The sequence below is a fragment of the Vombatus ursinus genome, unplaced genomic scaffold (genome assembly GCF_900497805.2).
Source record: "Vombatus ursinus unplaced genomic scaffold, bare-nosed wombat genome assembly UNPS02010822.1, whole genome shotgun sequence".
NCBI classification, from domain to species: Eukaryota; Metazoa; Chordata; class Mammalia; order Diprotodontia; family Vombatidae; genus Vombatus; species Vombatus ursinus.
In genome coordinates this window covers 371,088-395,465 of record NW_020950600.1, presented here as the reverse complement: position 1 = coordinate 395,465, position 24,378 = coordinate 371,088, and the positions used below count along the sequence as shown (strand labels likewise).

The 24,378-nt window shown below is 50.6% G+C and overlaps 1 protein-coding gene across 1 annotated transcript in view; it reads left to right on the top strand.

The window, feature by feature from the left end:
* Positions 1-870: 870 nt before the first annotated feature.
* The window catches only part of SPTBN4 (spectrin beta, non-erythrocytic 4), a 48,625-nt gene continuing 25,117 nt past the window's right edge, over positions 871-24,378 (top strand). Inside the window, exons 1-18 of the mRNA XM_027855339.1 lie at positions 871-946; positions 1,070-1,284; positions 1,561-1,712; positions 1,819-1,992; positions 5,780-5,871; positions 6,907-7,022; positions 8,273-8,385; positions 8,491-8,678; positions 8,911-9,028; positions 9,536-9,694; positions 9,818-10,120; positions 11,275-11,425; positions 12,234-13,152; positions 13,299-13,436; positions 15,550-16,294; positions 17,436-17,638; positions 19,652-19,742; positions 22,994-23,140. Of these exons, the coding sequence (XP_027711140.1) occupies positions 885-946; positions 1,070-1,284; positions 1,561-1,712; positions 1,819-1,992; positions 5,780-5,871; positions 6,907-7,022; positions 8,273-8,385; positions 8,491-8,678; positions 8,911-9,028; positions 9,536-9,694; positions 9,818-10,120; positions 11,275-11,425; positions 12,234-13,152; positions 13,299-13,436; positions 15,550-16,294; positions 17,436-17,638; positions 19,652-19,742; positions 22,994-23,140 (4,086 nt within the window). The 5' untranslated portion in view covers positions 871-884. The remainder of the gene's footprint in view (positions 947-1,069; positions 1,285-1,560; positions 1,713-1,818; positions 1,993-5,779; positions 5,872-6,906; positions 7,023-8,272; positions 8,386-8,490; positions 8,679-8,910; positions 9,029-9,535; positions 9,695-9,817; positions 10,121-11,274; positions 11,426-12,233; positions 13,153-13,298; positions 13,437-15,549; positions 16,295-17,435; positions 17,639-19,651; positions 19,743-22,993; positions 23,141-24,378) is intronic.

The following is a 24,378-nucleotide window of genomic DNA, read 5'->3' as shown; positions in this document are numbered from 1 at the left end:
ACTAGTACTAGTAGTAGTGCTATTATTACTTTCTTTTACCTGAACTTGGTCTCCCCGCTCCTTGCCTCCTCACTATACCTTCCTCACTTCCTCTTAGAATCCCTGGCTTCCTTCAAGGCTCTGCTCATGTGACACCTTCCTCCTTTGGACAACCTTTTCTGACCTCCCAAGCTATTACTGCTTTCTCCTTCCTCTTCAAATGATTGTGAATAGAAACTCCGTGAGGGTGCAGGCTATTAGTTTTTCCTCAATAGCCCCATTGCCTGACTCTTATAAGGCATTTCAGAAATGTTCATCGGATGGGGCAATATAGGATGGGATGGGATGTCATGGACACGACCCTAACTTTCCAGCCTTCTCTGACATGGTTGCCCTTCTCTCTCTATAGAGGGCTGTCCTCTACAGCCAGACCACCCACATCTCTGTTCCCCAGACTCACTCTGTGCTCTCTCATCTCCATGCTGTTGCTCAGGCTGTTTCCAGGGCGCAATGTCTTCCCTCCTGCCACAAGGAGAAGGAAGGCAGCCCAGTAGGAAGAGAGTGCAAGCCCTGGCCAGCTCCGAGGGTTTGGGTTCTAGGCAGTTCCCTATCTCTGGGATCCCGGGTCAGTCACTTAAAGTCTCATCTGTAAAATAGATGGCCTCTTCCAGCTCCAGATTGTAAAATGGGAAGACTGGGCCAGATGACCCCCATAGTCGCTTCCAGTGACTTCACAATCAGTAGTGAGCATCCCTCTTGGGTGACACATACCATTTTTCTGTCCCTCTCTAATGAATAGATCTTAGAATAACTGAATTATAGTTATCTGTGTGTATGTTATGATTTACTGAGCTCTCTGCCCCAGGGCTTTGCACGTGGTGCCAACGTCACATTTTACTGAATGAATGGATGGATGGACAAATGGGGAGAGTCGGGCATGGGAGCAGCGATGCCATAGGCTGTTTAGGTGAACTGATTTCAGGGATGCCTGGGGCCCATGTCTGTGCTATGAGGAGGCTGGGTGGGGGGCTGGTAGTGCTGACCCCAGATTGAGACATTTCTGATGGATCTCCTTCTGTCCCTTCCAAAGGCCTGCACATTCCCTGATGGCCCACATGCCAGGGGGACCTGGGGAACTGGACAACATGGAGGGGCCGCCCTCAATCAACAACAACAACCCCACCCGATGGGAGAGCCCTGAGCGAGCCTGGGATCGGGAACCCACAGCGGCCCCACCGACGGCTTCTGGGTCAGGCAACGCAGCTGCCTCTCTCTTCGAGTGTTCTCGGATCAAGGCCTTGGCAGGTGGATGATGGGAAGCCAGGGAACTGGGGCAAGTGGGGACCAGAGGCTGGGGAACTGGAGACAGTAGGAGTAGAAGTCTAGGGAGCTGGAGTCAAGTGGAGACCAGAAGTCAGGGAGTGAGTTCAGGAGAGGATCAGAAGCCAGGGAATTGGGGCGATGGGGAGCTAGAGGCTATGGAACTGTGGGAGGCAGGGACAGGAGGCCTTGGACTTGGGGCACAGTGGGTGGAGAGGTCTGCCCAGGCTGGGGAAGAAGCAGGATGACCTTGATCCCTAGATGAGCGGGAGGCGGTGCAGAAGAAGACCTTCACCAAATGGGTGAACTCTCACCTGGGGCGTGTGGGCTGCCGCATCAGTGACCTGTATGGAGACCTGCGTGATGGTTATGTGCTTACCCGACTTCTGGAGGTGCTGTCAGGGGAGCAGCTGGTGAGGAGAGGCTGGGCTGGGGCCGGCTGGGGAGCAGGAGGCCCCGGGGACCTGGAGCCTAAATATTAGAGGGTGAGAAAGGACTGTCTGCATTCTCTTTCCCCAGCCACGGCCCACACGGGGCCGGATGAGGATCCATTCCCTGGAGAACGTGGACAAGGCATTGCAGTTCCTGAAGGAGCAGCGTGTCCATCTAGAGAATGTGGGCTCCCATGATATTGTGGACGGAAACCACCGGCTCACCCTGGGGCTGGTCTGGACCATCATTCTTCGCTTCCAGGTAGTCATGACCCAGAAATGTCTCTCCCCAGGCGAGGGTGGAAGCATTGCCCTGATACAGAACCTTGTCTCTGGAGCTGTCCCTTGCTCAAACCTTGAAATTCCTCTCTTAAGTCCAACACAGGAGTCTGGGATTCCTGTCTTTCCTGATCTAAAGCCCAAACTTAGTGCCCCACATAGGAGTCTCAAAACTCTTACTCGGACCTCAAATCTCAATTCTCAAGCCTTGATTCATGAACCTGGGATGCTTACCATGACTCAGAACTCAATCCTAGAACCCTCATCTAGATTTTTACAGCTCTTGCTCTGACCTCGAACTCAGTCCTGCAACACCTTTCCTCACTCAGGAATCTGGAACACTCACTATGACCTAGAACTCCTGACTACCAGTCTGGAACTCTTACTCTGACCCAGAATTCAATCCTAATATCCCTAGCTAGGAGCTTTAATCTTTCACTCTGACTTAGGACTCAATCTTAGAACCCTTACCTGTGAATTCGCAACTCTTGCCCAGAATTCTACTAAAATTCCCAACTGGAAATAGAACCCAGCACAGGCATCTCCCCTCCCCCTTCCCCAGGACTTTGATGTACTTGCCCTGACCTAGAACCATCACCTGGGAGTCTAAAAAAATTTTCACTTCGACCTAGAACATTCTCCTTGCTGGGAGCCTGGAATTCTTATTGTGACCCAGATTCTAAAACTCCCCATGCCCAGGAGGCTACAATTTTCACCCTGACTCAGAACCCATTTCTGGAATCTGAAGACCCTGAGAATCCAAACCTTTCATTCTGACCCAGATATGATCCTATAACTTCTATTCACTATAGGACTTTCTCCTCTTTCTTTTAGAGGATAGGTATAACAGTGGTATTCCAGCCTTAACTCTTACCTCTGGCTCCCCAGGAGTCTGACGTGCTTACCCTAACCTAGAATCCATACCTGGAGATCTGAAAGACTTATTCTGACCTAGAGCATTCCCTTACCTGGGAGTCTAGTGCTCTCATCCTGTCCCAGAAGCAAACTCAGAATTCTCCCCTGGAAGCCTTAATTCTTCTTGTTTCCCCCCACTAGCAATAAAGTGTTTATTGTTCTCCCTCCTATATACCTTCACCCTAGTTGTATGATGCTGGACAGGTCACTTAACCTCTGTCTGCCTCAGTTTCTTCAACTGTAAAACAGGGATATTAATAGCCCTTACCTCTCAGGGCTGTTGTGCGGATCAAATAAGATGATATTTATAAAGTGCTTAGCACAGTGCCTGGTACCCGGGAGACACTAAATAAATGCCTTTTCCCTTTTCTTCCTAGTCAAACAAAAGAAAATTATCTTATTGGTTATGTCCAAAAAATGTGTGCTTCATTCTGCATATTTAGTCCCTTAGCTCTCTGTCAGGAGGTGGGGACCATTCTTTAACATTGGTTCTTTGGAATCCTGGTTGGTCATTGTATCGGTCAGAATTCTTTTGTGTGTGTGTGTGTGTATGCTTAATTCTTTTTTTTTTTAATGATTATTTATTTTTAGTTTTCAACATTCACTTCCATAAGATTTTGAGTTTTAAATTTTCTCCTTCTCCCTCTCCTCCCCCCTCCTCAAGACAGCATGCAATCTGATATAGGCTCTACTTACACATTCATATTAAGCATATTTTCACATTATTCATGATGTAAAGAAGAATTAGAACTAATGGGAGGAACCACAAGAAAGAAAAAACCAAAACAAAACACCAAAAGAAAAGGAGAGCAAATAGTCTGCTTCCATCTGCATTCACACTCTATGGTTCTTTTTCTGAATGTGGATAGTATTTTCCATCATGAGTCTTTTGGAGTTGTCTTAGATCCTTGCATGGCTGAGAAGGACTAAGTCTTTCAAAGTTAGTCATCACACAACGTGGCTATTACTGTGTACAATGTTCTCCCAGTTCTGCTCATTTCAATCAGCATCACCTCATATAAGTCTTTCCAGGTTTTTCTGAAGTCTGCCTGCTTATCATTTTTTATAGCACAATAGTATTATTGGTCAGAATTCTTAAGTCATTCAAAACCATTTGCTTTTACGATGTTGGTGTTATAGTATAAATTGTTCTCCTGGTTCTGTTCACTTTGCATCAGTTCATATAAGTCTTCCCAGGTTTCTCTGAAACCATTCGCTTCATAATTTCTTACAGCACAAGAGCATTCCATCACATTCACATACCATAACTTGTTTAGCCATTACCCAATAGGACAACCCTTCAGTTTTCAATTTTTAGCTACTAAGAAAAGAGCTGCTATAAATAATTTTGTACATATAGGACTTTTTCTCTTTCTTTTATCTCCTTAGGGTAAAGGCATAACAGTGGTATCCCAGCCTTAACTCTTACCTCTATCTCAGGTCCCAATCATACCCCCCCCCATCTGTATTGCATTCTCTCTGACCCAGAACCCATTTTCCTGACAAAGCCTGGAACTTTTTAAAAATAGATTTTTACTGATATATTTTGTTTTTAACATCACCTATATCTTCCACACTATCTATTTCCCCTATCCCCCAAAGACATCGTTTATAATAAGGATTGTTAATATAGTATTTTATTTTTTCTAATTCCATGTAAAGACAATTTTCAACATTCATTTTTATAAGATTTTGAGTTCCAAATTTTTCTCCATTCCTCCTCTCTCCCCTCTCCAAGTGGTAAGGTACATGCACAATCATGTAAAACATATTTCTACATTAGTCATGTTGTGAAAGAAGAAACAGAAGAAAAGGAAAAAAAAACAAAGAAAGTGAAAATAGTGTGCTTCAATTTGCATTCAGATCCATTAGTTCTTTTTCTGGATGTGGATAGCATTTTCCCATATGATAAGGAATTTTTAAAAGAGGAAGAAAAAATTCAGCAAAATTAATCAATATATTGAAAAAGTTTGACCTTATTTCTATACAGTGCTTCCTACCCATGAGCCCTCACCTCTTCAAAGAAGTGGGAGAAAGTCTTATACTTCTTCTGAGCCAGTCCCAACCTAGAGCTCCTTCTCAGGATCTAGGGGTGGGGTTGGGGAGGAGGAGAATTTGGGATTTATAGCCCATATCCAGAAGAGCCTTGTTCTAGGACCCTGCCCTAAGCCAGAATCCAATTCTAGTATTTTGTTCATCCTGGATTCTGGATCCCTGTTCAGCATCTGTGAGAGATGGTCTAGAACAGCACTACCCCAAGAACTCGGGCCTCCATCCTAACCCTATGCAATTTATTTATTTATTCATTTATTTATCTATTTATCTATCTATTTATTTATTTATTGGTGAGGCATTTGAGGTTAAGTGACTTGCCCAGAGTCATGCAGCTAGTGAATGTTATGTGTCTGAGGCCGGATTTGAACTCAGGTCTTCCTGACTCCAGGGCCGGTGTTCTATCCACTGCACCACCTAGCTGCCCCCAATTGAAATTATTTTGGCAATCCCTTATTAAGCACCTGCTGTGTGCAAAACACTGTCCTAGGGGCTGAGTAATAGTTAACATTTCTATAGGCTTTCAGGTTTATTAAGCAATTCACATATATCTCCTTTGAGAGTGTGTATTACTATCCCCATTTTACAGGTGAGAAAAATGAGGTTCTGAGAAGGTGGTTTCAGTTCCCCTTGATTCTTCGATCTTTGCTAGTCCATGCTGAAAGCTCTCTCTAGGATCTAAAGCCAGCAACTCGACCTCCCTGAGATGTCTATTGCTCTGAGAAGTCTTGTGGTCCCCCAAAGTGTATGTGTCGGTCTAGACATCATCTTCTCCCAGCTTACGCCTTCCTTCCTTCCCCCAGATTCAGGTCATCAAGATTGAGATGGAGGACAATCAGGAAACACGGTCTGCCAAAGATGCCCTCTTGCTCTGGTGTCAGATGAAGACAGCGGGGTAGGGGCTCCCCTGCCCTCTTCTGGGACCCCCTCCCCTTCTCAGAGTATGGAAAAGTCTTCCGGTGGGAAGAGAGGGAGGGAGCTCTGGGCTGGGAGGCAGACTGCAGAGGGAGGGTGGATGTGAATGGATGGGCAGAAGGTGCCTGATGGGTAAAGTGGCCTCTCTTTCTGTCCTTCTCTGTCTTTCTGACTCTCCTTTTTCTGTCTCTCTCCCTCTCCCCTTCTCTGTTTCTCTACATCCTTGGTCCTCTTTCCATGTATCCATTTCTTTCACTTTGTGCTTTCCTGTCGAATTGTCTTTTTTTTTTTCCTCCCCTTTTCCATGGCTCTTGGTCTCTCGAACTTGCGTTCTTTCTCTGAGTCTTTTTGCATTTTTTTCTCCTCTCTCTCTCTCTCTCCCTCCTTCCTTCCCTCCCTCCCTCCCTCCCCCCTCTCTCTGTTGCTGCCTATCCTATCTCTTCCCCTTTTCTGTTTCCCTCTATATGTGTGGCTGTTTCTGTCTCTTCCTATCTCTCTTTATTTCTGTGTGTCTCTGTCTAACTCTCTGGGCTTCTTTCCATCTCTTTTTTTTCCTCCTTCTGTCTCTGTCTCTCTCTTTTATGTTGGCATCAATCTCTACCTTGTTCTTTCCCTGAATCTCTGTCTCTTTCCTTGAATTTTGATTTCTATCTTTCCATCTGTCTGCCTGTTTGCTTCTTGGTCACTTGTATCTGTGCGTCACCCCCCCCCCCCACCTCCTACCCACCCTCAGTTACCCTGAGGTGAACATTCAGAATTTCACCACTAGCTGGAGGGATGGCCTGGCCTTCAATGCTCTCATTCATCGACACAGGTAGATGCCCTGCCCTTGTTCCTGCCTCTGTATACACAGATATATGAAGAAATAGCTCTCCCCACCTACCACACCCCGTGTCCTTCCTGGCACTGGCACAGTGTTCTATCCCCCTCAGGCTGGGAGCTGTTCTGGGTCTGGGGCTTCCCTGTTGACACACCTCCACTTTCACTGCCCTCCCCTCTCTGTTCCCATCCCCAGGCCAGACCTAGTGGACTTCAGCAAACTCACCAAATCCAATGCGACCTACAACTTACAGCGGGCGTTTCACACTGCTGAGCAGCAGCTGGGGCTGGCCCGTCTACTTGACCCAGAAGGTGAAGTTTCTTCTCTGGCTGTCCCAGAACTCTCAGCATCCTCACTCTAAATCTCTTGTATCCTAGCTGTAGCCCCCAGGAAATTAAGACATAGACAGTCAGAGCTAGAAGCGATGTTAGAACATACAGAATGTTGGCACTAAAATGGACCTGAGTGCTTGAAAGGATTGTTCAGATAGGACAATTGAGGGCCAGAGAAGGAAAAAGCCATTCCCAAAGTTGGGAAGCCAGGGCAAGAGAGGCAGCCTAGCCTGGTGGGCAGATAGCTAGCCTCAAAAAGGAAGACCAAGCCAAGGGAACTCTTTAAGACACTAAAGTCCTCCAGAGAAAGAACTGATAAATAGGAGTATGTATAGTATGATTTTACACATATATACAATTTTGTGTCTAATGATAGCCATCTCTAAGGTGAGGGGTGGGAAGAGAGGGAAAAAATATAAAAAGTGCGCAGCAGAGAACAAAAGAAAATGTAAAGGAAGCATAGAAAGCTGAGTAGTACTTATATAGTTTTTGAAAAAAAAGTAAACAGTGTGAAATGTAAATTCATGGTTTTATAGTGAACCCTCTTTTTAGCTTGTGCTGTGTACATGGAAATGTTCTCTCTTTTTAAAAATTTTATGTACTTAAGTTCAAAGTGAATACTTTTTGTTCTAAAGACACTAAAGTCCAGAAAAGGTGCTGACCTGCATGGGCAGAAGGAGTTTGTCATGGGGAGCTTCCTTTAGTGATAGTTAAAAAAGAAAAAAGAACAGAGGTGGATTAGAACCCAGGTCCTTAGACTCCACACTTAGTGTTATTTCCATAATGGGAGTGGAACAAGACCAGTGTTTTATTGGCATAAGGAACTCCCAGGTCAGGAATGCCCTTCTCCCGATACAGGTTGGCACTTTCATGGACCTTATGGTCTTAGACAGTTGTCCAGAATATTAAGAGGTTAGACTTGCCCAGATTCTCTAGCCAGTTTGTGTCAGCTGGACCCAAACCCAAGTCCTCCTGGCTTTGGGGCCAGCCCTCTATCTACTACTATGCTTTACATTTCCACTGCCCTAGTGTTTCCCATCCCATTCCCCGCCAACAAAATTCTCTAGCACTTTTCTGAGATCTGATTACCAAGTTGCCTTCTCTTCCCCAAGTGTCTTGTTGTTGCCTGCCCCCCCCCCAGAGTCCCCTGCTTCAATGCTGCCTTTCTTCTCCCTCTTGCCCCCATGAGACTCCCTCCCCTCAAACCCCATTTCTCCCCCACCATCCAGATGTGAACATGGAAGCTCCAGACGAGAAATCCATCATCACCTATGTGGTTTCCTACTACCACTACTTCTCCAAAATGAAGGCTCTGGCAGTCGAGGGGAAGCGGATAGGGAAGGTACCCCAGTCTTGGGTGGGGAGAGCAATGTTGGAGGCCCTAGGGTAGCCCCCTCAGCTCCCTAAGCCCTCGCTGATCTTGTCCCCTTGCCAATTCTGGGGTTAGGTACTGGACCAGGTAATAGAGATTGGGAAGATCATGGAGCGTTATGAGGAGCTGGCCTCAGAGCTCCTGGCCTGGATTGAACGGACCGTGGCCCTCATTAGCAACCAGAGGTTCGCCAACTCTCTCAGTGGTGTCCAGCAGCAGCTACAGGCTTTTACTGCCTACTGCACCCTGGAGAAGCCCATCAAGTGAGGAGCACCCAGAACTGGAGAGGGCTGGGATGATACCAGCGGGAGAGACTCAAAGAGAGCATCGGAGTAGGGTGGGGAGTGGAGAATGTCCTCATATTAGAGGAATGGCGTTAGAGGCAAACTGTTGGGAGAGAGAAAGGAGGAGGATGTGACAGGGGAGAAAGAGTGCTGAAGAGAGAAAAACAGCAGCCAAGGAGCCTTGACTTGTTTTCCCTTCCCTGGATTTTAGGTTCCAGGAGAAAGGGAACCTAGAAGTTCTGCTCTTCAGTATTCAGAGCAAACTTAGGGCCAGCAACCGGCGTCTCTATGTGCCCCGAGAAGGCTGCAGCATCTCTGACATCAACAAGGTGTTGAAACATGCACAAGGCTTGGCATGGCATGGCATGGGGGTGGGCTTTGGTGGGACTGGGGTTAGAAGGGCAGACTGGCTGGGTTTATGAGGCGATTGGGTGGCTGGATTTAGAAAGGCAATGGCTAGGTTTCAGGGAAATGGAGAAGAAAAGTTGAGGGAGACAGAGGCTTCAGATGGGAGAAGCTGGGTTGTTTAAGGGATGTTGAGTGAGGAAAGGGGAGAGGAACCAGGTCTGGTAGGATTAAAAGGTTGGCTTTGGAGGGTTAAGAGAATCTGGCTTTGAAGGGGGAATGGAGGGACAGGGTTTGGGGAGGGAAGAAAAGCTAGGTTTAAGGACAGGCTTTAGGGAACAGAGAGCCTGGGTTTGGGGTGATGGAGAAGGTTGATTTGGGGGATGGAGTGGCGAGGTTTAGAGGATGATGGGGATGAACTTGGGGGATGCAAGGGCTTGGTCTGACCATGGATGTGGTTGAGATCTTGTCCCTCCTCCCTCCTTCCCTAGGCATGGACACAACTAGAAAAGGCAGAGCATGAGAGGGAAGTTGCTCTTCGGGGAGAGCTCATCCGGCAGGAGAAATTGGAGCTTCTGGCTCAGAGGTTTGACCACAAGGCAGCCATGAGAGAGAGCTGGCTTAGTGAGAACCAGCGCCTCGTGTCCCAGGTAACCAGGCAGCACAGGGCAAGTTTCTGGGGGTAACCAAGAAGGGCTTGGTTGGTGGATTCCCATCCCCCCCACCTCCCATGTCATTCCCTTCCCCCTTTTTATACCTGTCTCTGCACCCAGGACAACTTTGGGTATGACTTACCAGCGGTGGAGGCAGCCATGAAGAAGCATGAAGCCATCGAAGCTGATATCTCATCCTATGAAGAGAGGATCCAGGCTGTGGCGGACCTGGCCCAGGCGCTGGCTGGGGAGGGTTATTATGATGCACGACGTGTTGCTGCGCAGCGCGACAGCGTCCTGCGCCAGTGGGAGCTGCTGACCGGGCTCGTGGGAGCCCGGAGGACTCGGCTGGAGCAGAACCTGGCCCTACAGAAAGTCTTTCAGGAGATGGTCTATATGGTGGACTGGATGGAGGAGATGCAGGTGCCCACGGGCTTGGGACCAGAGGAGAACACTGGAGACAGAGATGTGGAGAGAGAGGGAGAGAGACAGAGACAGAGAGACAGACAGACACACACAAAGGAAACAACAGAATAACAGAGGCACAGAAACAGAAAGATCAACAGATTATTATGCAGTACTTTCAGTTAGGGTTTTGCCTCATCAGAGGAAATAGTCACATGAAGGAATGACAGACTTCCTTTGATTATTTGAGGTTAATGTTTGCAAAGCACTTTGCATTTGAGCCTCAGCTCTGTGAGCGATGTTAAAGGTGATATTATGCCTATTTTAATGATAATGTAATTGAGTCATACATGATCTGACAACTATAGTATCTCAGAGGCAGGATTTGAACAAAGGTCTCTTCTGGATCATCTTGCTTCTCGTGGGCAAAAGACTGAGAGAGATAGAGACAGAAACAGAGAGACAGAGAAATAGAGACAGAGAGATGCAAAGAGGTTCAATTACAAATCAATTCAGTGCGAACACCATTGGTTAGTCACCTAACGATGTGGATACCCTGTATTTTGCATTGGGAAAGATTTTTTTTTTAATTTACTAGGTTCCTTAGTTAAGAGACATACAAATGGAGACAGGGTCCAGGAGGTAGAGGCAGACAGGACAAGAATTGGAGATTTACTGAACTGGGGATGTTTATCCTGGAGAAGAAAAGATTTGGGGAGAACACAATCACTCTCTTCAAGTGGTTGGGGTGTGGGGCAGAGGCTGTCACGACTGGGCAGTAGGCTTTTTCCACCTTACCCCAAAGGACAGAGCTGAGGTCGATGGCAAATTTCGGTTTGAGGAAAGGAAAACTTCCCGACAATTAGAGCTGTCCCAAAGTGTAATGGGTTGTTTGGGGAGGTAGTGAGTTCCCCAAGACTGGTAATTTCCAAGCAGAATTTGGATGACCATTTACGGAGGGTGCTGTAGTGAGACCTTCAAGATTGACGTGGTTCCTTTAAGTACCCTCTGAAGTACGGGGTACCCTCTGAGGTCCTTAAGACCTCTTAGCATCTATGAGAGACCAAGAGCCCGTTAGAGAGATGGCTACAAGAAAGAAAGGTGAAAAAGAAGGAGCTGTGAATAACTGAGCCCGAGCTCTGCCCTGTGTCCTTCCCTCTATCTCTGCCCAGGCCCAGCTTGTGTCCAAGGAGTGCGGCCAGCATCTCTTGGAGGTGGAAGACCTGCTGCAGAAACACGGCTTGCTAGAAGGGGACATCACAGCCCAGAGTGAGCGTGTGGAGGCCCTCAATGCCACAGCACTGAGATTCTCCCAGCTACAGGGTACAGAGGAAAAGGGTGGCTGGGGGCTTCCCCCTGGGCAGGGGGAGGCAGGAAGAAATGACCAAGGGGTGGGATCAGAGGAACTCCCAGGGGTGGCAGGCCCGCTGAGTGAGTAGGGGTGGGGATTACTAGAGCCTCCTGGATTCTGAGTGGATCACTCAGTAAGGTGGACAGGTAGGTAACCATTTTGTGGAAGTCCTTTCACTATGGAATGCACTGCCAGCATAGGTAGTGAGCTCCCCGTTCCTTGAGAACATAGGGTCATCAGGGCCGGAAGGTACCTTAGAGATGTCATCTGGTCCAATCGCCTCATTTTACAGATGGGGAAACTGATGCCCAGAGAGGGGAAGTCACTTACCCAAGGTCACACAGCCAGTAAGTGGCAGAGCTGAGTTTTGAACCCAGGTCTTCTGACTTCAAATCCAGTTTTCTCTTGTCTGCATCATAATCTCCAAGCAGAGACTGGATGCCACGCCCCCTCCTCACCACCACCCGTGACTGGTGCAGGGGAGTTTCAGTTTAACAAGCATTTATTAAGTCCTTACTATGTGCAAGACACTGTGCTAGGGCCTTGAAGAGAAACGGAAAGATTCTGGGAATCTCCTATTCCGAATTCTGTGATTGGAGGAGTGCACGCTTCTTTGATTCTCTCATTCTAAAACATCCAGGGCTTGGGTGGTTAGGCACAGGGCCCCTGCTGAGCTGGGACCTTCCCAGGCAGGGCTCTACAGGGCCAGCTCTAAGGCGCAGGGGCATCAGAGACGGGCACAACCCAAGACCTGAATGCTCTGCACCCCTTTGCCCACAGGTTACCAACCCTGTGACCCACAGATCATCCGAAACCGAGTGAGTCACGTGCACGCTTGCCTGACGGAGCTTCAGGAACTGGCGGGCAGGCGGCGGGCAGAGCTGGAGGCGTCCCGTACCCTGTGGGCCCTGTTGCAGGAGCTGGAGGAAGCCGAGGCCTGGGCACGGGAGAAGGAGCACCTCTTGGAGAGCAGGGCTAGCAGTGGAGGTGGAGGTCCCCATGACCTCCCAAGCGCTGCGCGCCTCCTGGCCCAGCACCGGATCCTACAGGGAGAGCTAGGTGGGAGGAGGGCGCTACTGCAGCAGGCCTTGCAACGGGGTGAGGAGCTAACAGCCAGAGGCAGCGGTGATGCCGCAGCGATGGGATTGTTGGAGCGGGCAACAGGTGCCCGGCGGCGCTGGCAGCGGCTGGAGGAGGCAGCAGCGAGGCGGGAGAGGCGGCTGCAAGAGGCACGCGCCCTCCATCAGTTTGGAACAGAGTTGGACGGGCTCCTGGCCTGGCTGAGGGATGCCTACCGACTGGCAGCCAGTGGGGACTTCGGGCACGATGAGGCATCGAGCCGGCGGCTGGCACGACAGCACCGGGCTCTGTCTGGGGAAGTGGAGGCACACCGGGGCGTAGTGGCGGGCTTGCGACGGCAGCTGGCCGGGCTGGGCGGGACAGGACGTGAGGCAGCCGCAGGGGCAGCCGCTGGGGGGGTCATGGCGTTGCAGGTCCGCGTGGTGGAGGTGGAGCAGCTGTTCGCAGAGGTGGCAGAGGTGGCGGGCCTGCGGCGCCAATGGCTGCGGGATGCCCTGGCCGTGTACCGCATGTTCAGTGAAGTTCATGCGTGCGAACTCTGGATTGGCGAAAAGGAGAAGTGGCTGCTCGCCATGCGGGTTCCTGATGACCTGGATGAAGTAGAAGTTGTACAACACAGGTACCAGCCGGGGCGGGGCCGAGAGATCCTGGGGGTGGGGGGTGGGGGGTGGGGCAGGAACGGGAGGAGAGGGAAGGGCGGGGCCGAGGGCTCCCTCGGAAGGACACAGGGCTGCTAGCCAGGCTGAGCTTACTCCTCTCTGGCAGGTTTGAGAGTCTGGACCAGGAAATGAACAGTCTGATGGGTCGCGTGCTTGATGTGAATCACATAGTGCAGCAGCTTGTGGAAGGCGGTCATCCTAGCTCCGAGGAGGTGCGCTCTTGCCAAGACCATCTCAACAGCAGGTGAGCGCTTCCTGTCTGACCTCCGTGTGACCTCAGCCAAAAAATATAAGCCTCCTCTGTGCCAGTCTGTGGGCGAGGCTCTAGGAAACAGAATCCCTGCCCTCCAGGAGCTTCCATTCTTCTGGGAAGAGGGCATATAACCCTAGACTGATAAGTAATTGAGATATCGGTAAGTAAAGGGGACTGGAAAAGACTTCAAGGAAGAGGTGCTCCAGGGCCAAGCCAGGAAGGAAATGGAGGATTCCAAAGAGGCAGAGGTGAGAAGGGCGTGCATTTCAGGCATGAGGGAGCTTGCCGGGGAAGGCAGGAAGGTGGGATATGGACCAGAGTGCTGCAATGGGGGGTCATTTGAAATGGAACTGAAGAGGTAGGTTAGAGCCAGTCATAGAGGGCTCACAAGGTAAGGATGGGAAATGGTATTTTATCCTAGAGGCAAGATGGAGCCACTGATGGTTTTTGAGCAGAGGCGTGAAGACCTGTAGCATAGGAGGAGTCAGACTACCTTTTAGCCCTGGTATTTTGTGTTCTGAGCTCCCTTCCAGCTCTGACATTCTGTGCTCAAAGCTCTATTCCTGCTCCAAAGTTCTGTATTCTAGGTCTCTTCCAGTTCTGCGATGCATTGTTCTAAGCTGTGTGTTCCAGATCTGTCTTCTGTATTTTAAGCTTTCATCTGGGTTGTGAAGTTCCTTATTCTAAGCTCCACTTCAGCTCTGATATGGTGTTTTGTTTTTTTTTTAAAATTTGGTTAGGCAATGGGGTTAAGTGACTTGCCCAGGGTCACACAGCTGGTAAGTGTTATGTGTCTGAAGCCGGATTTGAACTCAGGTCCTCCTGAATCCAGGGCCAATGCTCTATCCACTGTGCCACCTAGCTGCCCCTGATATTGTGTTCTAAGTGCCCTCCCTGCCCTGTCATTCTATGATCTAAGATCCCTTAAACTCCATGGTCTTTTGTCCTAATTTCTTGTCTAGTTCCCAATATTCTCTGTGTTAAGCTCTCCTCATCTCTGACATTCTTTGTTCCAAATTCCCTTCTAGCTCTGACATTTGATGTTCTAATCTTGCTTCTAGCACTGTCATTTCATGTTTTGAGCTCTCTGACAGTTCTGATGTTTTGTGCTTTAAGCTTCCTGTGAACCCTGACATTCCATGTTCTAAGCTCCCTTTCAGCACTCTCCTTCCATGTTCTAAATTCCTTTCTGGTTCTGACATTCTGTGCTTTAAGTTCCCTTTCAGGTGATAGCCTATGCTTTAAACTCCCCTCAAGCCCTGACATTTCATGTTCTAAGCTCCCATCTAGCACATTCTTTGTTCCAAGCTCTCTTCCAGTTCCATGATTCCAGGTTCTAAGCTCCCATTTAGCACATGATCTTTTTTGTTCTAAGCTCTCTAGATTTTGGCATTTTGTTATGTTTCCTCCTAGCTCTGATATTCTATGTTCTAAGCTCCCTCCAACCCTCTCATTCCATGTTCTAAGTTCCTTTCTGGTTCTGACATTTTGTCTCTGATAGTCTATGCTCTAAACTCCCCTGAAGCTCTGACATTCTATGTTCTAAGCTTCCATCTGATACATTATTTGTTCCAAGCTCCCTTCCAATTCTGATTACATGTTCTAAGTTCTAAGCTCCCATTTAGCGCACGGCATTCTTTGTTCTAATCTCCTTTCTAGCTCTAAACATTTTCTGCTTTGAGTTCTCTTTCAGGTATAATGTTCTGGTTCCCAAGTTCCTGTTGACCCCTGACATTCTATGGTCTAAATTCCCTTTCAGCTCTGACATTCTGTGCACTAAGCTCCCTTGAAGCCCTTGACATTCCTTGTTCTAAGCACTCTTCCATCCCGAATGTTCTGCAGCTCTGATATTCCGTTTCAAGTTCACTTTAAGTGCTGATGAGTTCTATGTTCTCAGCTCCATTCTAGCCCCTGCCATTCTTTGTTCTAAGCCTCCTTTGAGTCCCTGCTGCTCTGTCTTCTAATCTCCCTGCCAACTGACATTCTGTGCTCTAAGCTCCCTCACAACGGTTGACATTCCTTGTTCTAAGCTGCCTTCCAGCTTGGACATTTCTGGGTTCTGACCTCCCTAATAGCTTTATTGTTTTATGATTTGGTGACTTAGGTGGAACAGCATTGTAGAGCTCGTGGAACAGCGGAAGGAGGAGGTGAACTTGGTTCTGTCTGTCCAGAATCACCTGCTGGAGTGTGCCGAGGTGAAGAGCCAGGTCCGAGAGCGGCGGATGGCGGTAGAGAGTGCACCACGGGCTGGTGGGGCCCTCCAGCGGCTCCTCAGCTCCCTCGAAGCAGCTCTCCTTGCACTGGAGCCCAGGCTACAGGCTCTCAGAGAGGAGGGTGAGGCTCTGGTTGCCCGTTACCCAGCCCAGGCCCCTCGGCTGCAGCCAGAGCTAGAAGAGTTGGACATTGAGTGGGTAGCCCTGGGCCACGCAGCTCAGAACTGTGGTGAGGCGCTGGCCACTGCCAGTAGACTCCAGGGATTCCTGCACGACCTCGATGCCTTCCTTGACTGGCTGGTGCATGCCCAGGAGTCAGCGAGTGGTGGAGGACAGCTGCCAGGCTGCCTAGAGGAGGCAGATAGCTTGCTGAGCCAGCATGCTGCCCTCAAGGAAGAGATGGACCGTCGGGAAGAGGACTTCGGGCGGATCCAGGCAGTCGGAGATGCTCTGGCGGCTGATGGGGCTGAGCTGGGGCCTGAGCTGGCCCTGGAGGACTGGCTGCCCCACTTGGAACTGGGCTGGCAGAAGCTGCTGAGTCTGTGGGAAGCTCGCAGGGAAGCGCTGGCCCAAGCCCACATCTACCAGCTCTTTCTCCGAGATGTGCGCCAGGCCCACGCTGTACTCCACAACCAGGTAGGAGCGATGCTAGCCTGCATGAGTGTGGAGGGACAGTGGAGGGACTGGGGTGGGGCCAGCGCTCCCTGAAATTGAGCTTAGTCTGGATAATCTGGCAAGATTTGTGGATTACCTAGGGAGGATAATGTGGATTTAGCAGGGGGACAGTTATTGTGGATTCCCTTGGAGGGAAAGGGTAGCCTGGGCATTATCTGGGGCAGGCAGTGTGCATGTTGAGGTGAGCTTGGGGTGTTCAGTTAGTGGACTATCGGACTGATAGTGTGTGGATCATTTAGCGTGCTAGTTTTGTGGTTATCTGAGAAAAATCCAGTTTATATCTGTATCGGGGGAAGTTTTATGCATTAATGAGGCCTATTATTATTATTATTATTATTATTAATGAGGCATTATTATAGAGAATAAGGGCGGTCTCGCTGGAAAGTAGTGGGAGCTGGAGGGAAAGGAGGGTCCTGGGCCTGCCTCCCCTTCTCATTAACTCTTCCTTCCTGGAGGCAGCAGTCTGGGCTTGGACTTGACTTAAAATCCAGCCTAACACTAGCTGTGTGACACTGGGCAAGTCACTTAACCTCAGCCTCAGTGCACTCAACTGTAATTAGGGATAGTAATAGCACCATCACCCCCAAGGGTTGTTATGAGGGTTGAACTGGGTAATATTTGTAAAGCACTTAGCACAATAGGCACGTTATATTGTTCAGTCTTGTCCAACTCTTTGTGACCCTGTGGTCCACAGCATGCCAATACTGGCAGTGTGGTTTTCTTGGCAAAGATACTGGAGTGGTTTGCCATTTTCTCCCCCCGTGGATTAAGGCAAACAGAAGTTATGTGACTTGCTGAGGGTCACACAGCTACTAAGTGTCTGAGGCTGGATTTGAACTCAGGTTTTCCTGACTCCAGGCCCAGGGGTCTGTCAAGTCACTTAGCTGCCTACCTTCCTCCCTACTTGGCACATAGTATGCACTTACTAAATCTTTCCTTCCTTCCTTCCTACCTTAATGCCATCCTTCTTTCATTCCTTCCTTCCTGCATTCCTTCCTTCTTTCTCTCCCTTCTTCCTTTCCCCCTTTTATCCTTCCCTTCCTCCTTCCTTCCCTCCCTCCCTCTTTCCCTCTTTCCTTCCTTCTTTCTCCTGCTCCACCAGGAGACAGTGCTGTCAGGCCTGGAGCTACCTGGGACAGTGGAGACAGTAGTGGAGGCCATCAAGCGTCACCGGGACTTTCTGACCACTCTGGAGCTAAACCTGCAGAAGATCCAGGTGGCTGTGCAGGCAGGAGACATCCTGCACAGGCAGGGAAATATCTATGCCGAGAAGGCCCAGGAGCACGGGGCCCAGCTGCTGCAAAAGTAGGGGCTCCTGGCACCTCACTGAGCCCTGCACCCCCTGTGTGTGCCCCTTGGGCTGGGGAGGGAGACCCCACTGGGACCCCAACACCCTAGAGCTTGTCTGGGAGGGATGTTAGTGTGACACTAGGCTCTGCCTCCCTGACCCTATCTGGGGCAGGCCCCAGCTCTATCTCTCTGCCATGTCTCATGGTCCTCGTGCATCTCTGTGCCCTGTCTTTGTCTCTGCCTCTTGGTTTTGTCTGTCTCTCTCCCCTCTTCTTCTTCTCTCTGTCTCTCTCTTTCTCTCCCTCTCACTCTTTCTGTCACTATTCTGTTCTCAGTTTCTATCTTTTTCTCTCCCCATCTCTCCTCCACTCCATTATCTCTTTCATCCTGTCTCTCATGTCTCTTTGCTGTCTCTGATGTCACATTTGTGTCTCTCATTCTCTCCTGTGACTCCCTCTCCTTCTGAAGTGCCCTCCTTTCTCTCTTTGTCTTTCCCTCGTCTCTCCTTCTTAGGCTGTGTCACCTTTTCTGTCTCTTTCCTTGTCTCTCTTTTGTCCATCTCTCAGTCCTCTTCTCTCAATGACTTTTTCTCTTTCCTTCTTGCTCACAGACTCCTCTTTTTTTCTGTCTCCCTCTCTCCCTGGGGGTTCTTTTCTGGCTCATACTAAATGTTTCCCTCTCTTTCCTTCCCTCTGATGTCTCATTTGTATCTCTGTTTTCCTCTCTCTGTGTTTCTACCTCCGTCCATGGGAGAGAAAGCAAGTGAGAGGCTCCTCATGTGTGAGATGATGTACCTGGGGTTCCCAGCCATGCCCCCATTGGGGCTGACCTGGGCTTCAGCTCGCTCTGTCCAGGCCTAGAGGCTCACTCTGGGTCTGTGCCAGTTGGACCCAGAGGTGGGAGAAAGGAGAGTCTTGGTTATTTGTGGTCTTCAATGATATCTATGGCTCTTGCCCTCACCTGTCTGGAGTGTCCAGAATTCCTGGTTTTGACCCTGCCTCAGCCTCCTCCCCTCTCGCTCTGCATCCCTCCATCCATGACCACATTTTCTTGTCTACCAGTAGGGCTCTCTCCCCCTTACCGTCTCTCTGTCTCTCCTGCTTCTTGTCTTGTCTCTCCCTCAATCTTCTGTCTCTAGTCAGTCTGCCTCTCCATCTCCCTTCTTTTCTGTCTCTTCTGCCTTTCTTTCCTTTGCCTACCTCCCTAGGACTCATTCTGCCTCTTCAGCTGTTTCTTTCAGTCTCCTTCAGTCTCTCCTGCGTCTGGGCTTTCTGTCTCCCCTGCTTGCTATTATCTCTCCCTATCCCTTTCTCTACCCATCTCTGTCTGACTATTTGGCTTTCTTGTCATTTTGCCTTTGCTCTCCATCTCCCTCTTTGTCTTATTTCTATTGCGCCCCATTATTCTCGGTCTCTTCCTTATCTATTGTCTCTTATTTTCTCTTACATTTCTCCTATATTGGGCTCTACCCTCTGTCTCTTGATCTCTGCTAGTTCTCCCCTTCTCTGTCTCTCCTCTCTGTCTCTCTCTCTCTGCCCCCCTCTCTCTGTCTCTTTCTGTCTCTGCCTCTCTCTGTCTCTCTCCATCTGTCTGTCTCTGCCCCCTCTGTCTCTGTCTTTCTCTCTATCTCTGTCTCTCTGTTTCTGTCTCTCTCCCCCACCCCCATTTCTCTCTTTCTATTCCTGATTCTTTGTCACTTTTGCTTTCGTTACTTTGTCTTAACTACTCCCGGCCTCTGACTCCATGGCTTGTTTCTCTCTTCTCTCTTTCTCTGCACCTTCCCCTTTTCTGTCTTCTTCCTTCTCTGGCTCATTCCCTGGTCTTTGCGCCTTGTTTTGCTTCACTGCCTCTACCCCTTTTGTCCCTGTCTCTGTCTCTTCCATTTCTTTCATTTCTGATGGCAGTCCACAGTGCTTTGTCACCCAGTCACCCTTTCCTCTCCCCTTCCTCTGCTTGCCAATCCCTGCCCAATCCCCTGACGGTCCCCTTGGTCCCTGGGGCACCGAGCACCCCCTCCCCGCCCCCCAGGAGCCAAGAGACTCAGCTTCGGGCCCAGCAGTGGATGCAGCGTCTCTGTGACCAGCTGGAGCTGCAGTATTTCCTAAGAGACTGTCAGGAGGTAAGGGGGAGGGGGAAGGAGGGGACACACTGGGTGAGAGGCCTGGATAACTCCTTCCCTGAGGGCCCCGCTCAGATCTTCAGCTGTGAGAAAAAGGAGAGGACAAAGTTGGGATGAGAGGCACTGGGGAAAAAATCCCAGACTGCAGCAGAAAAAATCAAAGTTAGATTCAAGTAATTCTCTCCCTGGAATAGCCTGAAAAAAGCCAGAGAGGATCTGGGAATGGGGTTTCCTGGGTTTCTGTTGGAAGCCCAGCCTCACTCCCTTCCCCACTTCTCCTCATAATTCTTGGCGGGGGGGAGGGGACGGGGGTAAGGGGCAGGACAGAGAATTGACTAGAGCCACCAGACGGCGCCATCATCCCATGCTTCTTCGATGTTTGCTGTGAGGCTGGGCTCGGAGGATGTCTTGGCAACTTTGTTTCCTAGCAACGTAGACCCCGCCTGCGCATGTAGCTGCGGAGGCACGTGAACCTGTGGGGAGGGAGGAGCGCTGGCCAGTGAGCCAGAGCAGGCTTCCCGCCGCTGAGGGGTGGGAGTTGGGGTGCACAAGGAAACAAGCGCCGTGACCTCATGGGGGCGGGGGAGGGGGGCGCGAGCGGGGGAGATGCAGCCCCCAGCCCTCCACCAGCATCCCTGGGAAGCGGGGGCTGGAGGGAGAACTAAATTCCTTCCTCCCTCCTCGTGCTCAGCCCCTCAGTAGGAAAAGAGCTAGGTTTGAAGTCGGAGGACTTGGGTTCAAATTCCATCCCGGTCGCCAATTACTTGCGTGACCTTGGGCACGTGACCTTAACCTCTTTCGACTTCAGTAAAAGAAGAGGGTTGAACGAGGTGAACTTGAAGGTCCCTTCCAACCCTAAATGGCTGATCTGTCCTGCAGTTCCTTGTCCCCACCTCCCGCCCCTCCCCAGCCCCTACCTTTTCCTAGCTCTGTGACCTTGGGTAAGTCTCTTGACCTCTGTGAGCCTGTTTCCTCATCTGTAAAGTGGGGGTAATCATATCTCCCAGGCTGTCGTGAGACTTATTAGATGACGCATATCAAACGCTTTGCAAACCTGGGCGATACATAAATGTCAGCGCTTCCTGTGATGACCCTCATTCCCGCCTCTCAGTTAATTATCTGATGTTTCCCCTTCCCCGTCTCCGCGCCCTCTCCTTCCTGCCTCGGTCCCTCCATCCTCAGCCTCCCCTCCTGATTCCCTCTCTCCATTTATTCCCAACCTTGCGCATTCTCAGCCTCTTTCCGAGTCCTAAACCCGTCTCCTCCCGCTCTTCCCCCTTCCCCGCCACTGTCGCCTCGAGGGTTCCTTCCACCCTCCTCCGCTGGGTCTCCCCTGTGCGCGCACCCTTAGAGACATGAAGGTGGGGGGAAGGGGGAGACTAGCCAGCGCACTTGCGGGACCGTGGTTGGGGGGTGGGGAGGGGAGGGGCGGCGCGGGTGCGCGCGCGCGCCGTGATTGTCTGTGCCCATTGCTGCAGTGGCCCAGGGAGCGCCGCCCGCCGCAGGTACTGCGCGCTGCCTCTGGGCTGGGGGCGCGTAGAGGAGGGGGCTGGAGCGCGCCCCCGTGAAGGACGGTGGGGGTGGGGGAGGAGAGAGAGCGCGTGCGCCCCAAGAGGGCGGGAAGAGGGGTATCCCCCCCACAGGAAAGGATGCTGTCCTTGGTGCTGAACCTGCGGGGGGGGGGGGGGGCAGGGGTCGGGGCTGCGCTGGTCCCTGGGGGGGGGGGGGGGTGGCTCTTTCTGGATGGGCCGCGGGGGTGGGGGCAGCTTCTTACTCAATTGGCCCCCCGGGGGGAGGGGTCAGCTGGCTATCTGATTGGCCCCTGGGAACTATCCGTGGTTCTGAAGCAGCCCCAGGGGTGGGGAAATGCATGGTCCTCTAATCTATTCTTGAAGAGGTGTTGTGGGGTTTATGGGGGGCGGGCGGGTTGTGAGCTGTCTTTGGTGCGTTTAGCGTTCATGACTGGAGAGAGACCTGGGCCTGGCCTTGGCAGTGGTGGTTATGGTGGTGTTTGGGGGGAGGGATGGGGAGCTGTGACTTATTTTCCCTAAGAGTGATGAACTGCATTTGTTTCTGTACTGTGGTTGCCTTTTTTGGGGGGGGGAGGGGGTGTCTGACTGTCTTTGTCTGATAGATGTGCTCTGGTTAGGGGTTGTGATTGACTGGGTTGGGGGGTAACAGGGACCGAATCTTTCCTTGATTTTTTTTTTTAAGTGGAGAAGTATTATGACTAGTTTTCCCTGGGTCACCGTGGTGTTGGAAGTGGGGATTGGAAGACTGAACTAAATTTGGCCATAATTGGGGGGAAGGTTGGTGACTGGCTTTGCCTGGAGTGGCAACCTAAGTCAGGCTACGATTGAAGAGAGGTTTGCTTGGGGGTCCTGGAATTGGACTTAGCTTTGGGTGGGGCCTGCAACCGATTTTGCCTTGGAAGGGAAGGGCTGTCTCTGCCCCTATTTTTTGAGGGGGGTATCGATGGTTGGAGAGGGCTTATGGCTGCTTTGTCTAGGAGGGGACCTGGATCTCACTGATTTGTTTCAGTTTTCTGGGGGATGAGGGAGGGTCAGGTAAAGACCTAGATCTCTTTTTGGTCTAGGGGGGGTTTTTTGGGGGGGGGGGGGGGGGGGGGGAGGTGTATAACTGATTTTGCCTGGGTGAGAGATCTGGATCTGAAAGCTTTTTTTGGAGGGAGAGACTTGTAACTGGCTTTAATCCTAGGGCATTTGGGGGAGAGCAGCTAACTCTGGTACCAAATTTGCCTAGAGACTCGAAGGTGCTTTTTCGTTGGAGGGATGGCTTTGGTTCCAGGATGTGAGGGAATGTGCATGCAGGCAGGGATGGGGGGGGGGGGGGCTGGAGTTGGTTCGTTCCTGGAAGGGCAGTCTTCTGCTAGCTGCCTCGCCTCCCTTTAGGGTTAGGGAGAATGGAGGCACCTCTACCACTATCCTCCCCCTGAGAAGGAGGAGATGGGCCCAGAGGATCTCCTCCAATCTGTTCTAGAAATCAGCCTTGCAAATCCTACAACTTCTTCCCTTGAGTAGGGGGAGAGGGGCAGAGCAAGATTGGTGGGGGCCCCTGGGATCTAAGTGCTCAAAGGCCTCAATTTGGGGCCTGGTTTGGGGGACTGAGAGTGAGGAGAGCCTGAGGCTTTTGGACAGATGGATAAGGAGTGGGGGGCTAGATTTGGCTGCTGCTGGGGAGCTGTGAGCCCTCACCAAGGGCTCCCCATCCCCCACCCCGCCTGTGTGCAGCTGGATGGCTGGATTCATGAGAAGATGCTGATGGCTCGGGACAGCACTCGGGAGGAGGGTCACAAACTTCGGAAACGATGGCTCCGGCACCAGGCCTTCATGGCCGAGCTGGCCCAGAATAAGGAATGGCTGGAGAAGATTGAGAAGGTAAGTGGGGGAAGGGCATCCTTATACTTACAGAGCATCTGCTGCCAGGCCTCTTCTGTCATGGAGCTCTTGGGGTGAGAGGATGCTTTGTAAACTTTAACGAGAGAAATGTGGGGAGTTCTTAGTGAAAGCTGAATGGCAGCCTTGTACGATGGAATCAGAGACCCCGGGTTTGAATCCCGCCTCTGTTTCCTGTTACCTGGGTGACCTTGGACAAGTCACTGTCTCTTTCTGGGCCTCAACTGGTTCATTTGTAAAATGATAAATGATCTTTAAGCTCCCTTTCAGCTCTAAATCTGATAAATCTTTCGAAGCCTGAGCTTTGGATGAAATCCACCAGCAGAGGGCCCAGGGGGAACAGACTCAGTGGAGCAAGGCTCAGCTCTCCTCTCCTCTCCTCTCTCCCTGGATGGTCCTGGGGATGAGGGAGGATGGCCACGTCTCCCAGGCATAGGCCTCAAGGACGGGAAGTTCTGGGCTCTGCTGAACTCTCCCCACCCCCCACTTCTCTCACCCCAGTGATGTAGGGTAGAAAGGAGGGTGGTGAATAGCTCCCATTGCCCTCTCTCCTCAACCCCTGGTTAAGACCTTCCCCGGATCCAGGATGCTTCCAGAAGACATACTGAGTTCTGGGCTTCCTTCAGAATTTGGCTTCATCCCTCGAGGGACCCAGACAGAATCTTTGGATTCAGACCTCAGACCCTACCCTCATGGGTTCAGCCCCAAACTTAACTGGTATCTAGTGGAATTAGGAGATCACAGACAAGCTCTCTGGCCTTCCTGAATTTAGTCATTTGACCAACCTTGATGACAGCCTATTTATTGTCTCTCTACTCATGTGTCTCTGTCTTTCCCCATGTTATTTGCTCACTTTCCTTGTGTATCTCCCTGGGTTTGTCTTTATTTGTGAATCTCTCCCCATGTGTCTGTCTTTTTCCCCTATGTCTCTTTCCCATGTGTCTCTGCCTCTTTGCCTCTGTGTTTCTGATCCTTTTTCTGTGTCTCTCTCCCCTCTATCTCTTCTGCTGTCTTTGCACATGTGTGTTCCATGTTCTTCCCTGTGTGTCTTCTGTTGTGCATGTGTTACTGTCTCTTTCATTTCCTGTATCTCCCTGGATGTGTGACTGCCCCCCCCAAATGTCTGGATCTAAGTATATCTCGTATTACATGTATCCCCTTTTCATTATATATTTCTCTTCTCTACTTTTGTGTGTCTGTCCTTTTCACTATTGTTTTGC